Consider the following 1811-nt stretch of genomic DNA (forward strand, 5'->3'; position numbering starts at 1 on the left):
TGGCACATCCATAGTAATTCATGAACAAAGATGAAGAAACCCAACTGATTTATACTACTATGCTACTTGAGTTAGTTGAGTAAAAACCAAAATGCTCACGAAAAACACCCAAAAGTTCAATTTTGACGCAACCAAGTCATTCACCATAATCATCAACAAAGATGTAAGGTTTCCAACAAATTTGAAATACCCATCAACAACCAAAAAGCAAAACCCAAACATTTCTCATCAATCATCCCTAATTCACATTCAACAAGCACACCAGCAAGGAGAAAAACAAGATTTGTACTTTTCCACTCTAAACCCACGTCACTATATTAAACAAACAATACACTTAAAACATCAGAGATTCTAATTCAGCTTCAAAAAGTCAATCCAATAACGTTATTAGAAAAGGAGGAGTGTCTGCCATGGTTTTGTTTGTTGAGTCTGATGGTTTAACCAGGCGGATCATCAAACATAATTCTTTAGGCACACCTAGAAGATAATTGATTAAGTCAATAATGAAGCTTGACTTTTAGACCAACAAATCATACCGAATCCGGGTTAATTATACCTTTCAATTCCCAACACCCATCACTACATCCATCAAAACCATAGACATAGGTTATTCCAACATCGAATTTTGACAAACCGATTATACGGGATTCATACAAATTACACCGTTCAGTTGCCAACTCACATCAATTTATGCATCTAACCACAAACATGCAACAGAATTTATCAAATTCAGCTTTAAAAAGTCAAATTTATTGACCAAATTCATCAGAAAGATATAAAGCAACAACCCAGTTACTCAAATCATAACAACATACAAATTAGTCAATTTTATTTAACATTTTATTAATTAAGATTAAAAATTTAAACGACGCGGCCAACAACAGGGTACTTAGCTTCAAACTTCTTTTCCCAATCAGCAAGAACCTCAATTTCCTTGTCAGAAAGGCCATCAATGTTAGAAACGACGTCGTCTTCATTCTTGCTCATCTTAGCCAGAGCCCTGCTAGCGTCTTTTCCGGCAAACAATGCGTACGCGCCACCTGGACCGTAGAAAGTGTTTCCGGTGGAGACGTCGAAAACCCGGCCCTTAATTGCGACGTAAATGGGCTTTGATGAGTCGGTTCCGTCGTATTGCTTAAGCTGTTGTAGTGTGAATTCCATTGTTGTTTTTGAGATTGATCGGAGGAAGAAGGGGGTTTGGAGGAGAGAGAAGACTAGTTTGTTGTTGGGAGAGGTGAAATGAGACGATTGAGTGGGTGAATTTGAATCTTTGTTTTGTAAAGACTCTTTTTGGGCTTTGATTCGCCTTATTGTTACGCTACTTGATGCCGAGGGATACATACTAATTGCGGATTAAGTTGTCTTTAAAATTAATTTCTCATGTAGGATTGATTTAGAGTAACTTTGATAACGGTATGAAAAAATTGAAAACAATAAAAGTCAAAGTGACGAAACTTTTATAGTAACACGTCATTCTTTGAAAATGCAAATTAAAGTCTTTTTAAAACAAAACAAAATACTTATAATTCAGAGTAAAGATTTAAGTAAACGGTAATGTGTAAAATCAACTTTTCTACTTATTTTGTAACAATAAAGTTTTAAATAACGGGTATTTTGCAACAACAATCTCTTGGACGATTTCTTTTAGTTTTAGATATGGGCTCCCTCTCTCACTCGGCCTCTTTTTATCACTAGCAAAACTCACTAAGCCAAACATCATTAGTGATTTTTAAAATAGACCGCTAACATCATTAATGGCTTTAAGCTGAACCAAACAAGTCTCTTTACTTAAGGAAAAAAATGTATAGGTA

The 1811-nt window shown here is 35.2% G+C and overlaps 1 protein-coding gene across 1 annotated transcript; it reads right to left on the minus strand.

The window, feature by feature from the left end:
- Nucleotides 1-728: 728 nt before the first annotated feature.
- Nucleotides 729-1327, minus strand: LOC110802721 (probable steroid-binding protein 3). Its single transcript, XM_022008175.2, has one exon. The coding sequence runs from the start codon at nucleotides 1159-1161 to the stop codon at nucleotides 862-864; it is 300 nt and encodes a 99-aa protein (XP_021863867.2). The 5' UTR covers nucleotides 1162-1327; the 3' UTR covers nucleotides 729-861.
- Nucleotides 1328-1811: the final 484 nt, after the last annotated feature.

The sequence above is a fragment of the Spinacia oleracea genome, chromosome 1, assembly GCF_020520425.1.
Source record: "Spinacia oleracea cultivar Varoflay chromosome 1, BTI_SOV_V1, whole genome shotgun sequence".
In the NCBI taxonomy this organism is placed as follows: domain Eukaryota; kingdom Viridiplantae; phylum Streptophyta; class Magnoliopsida; order Caryophyllales; family Amaranthaceae; genus Spinacia; species Spinacia oleracea.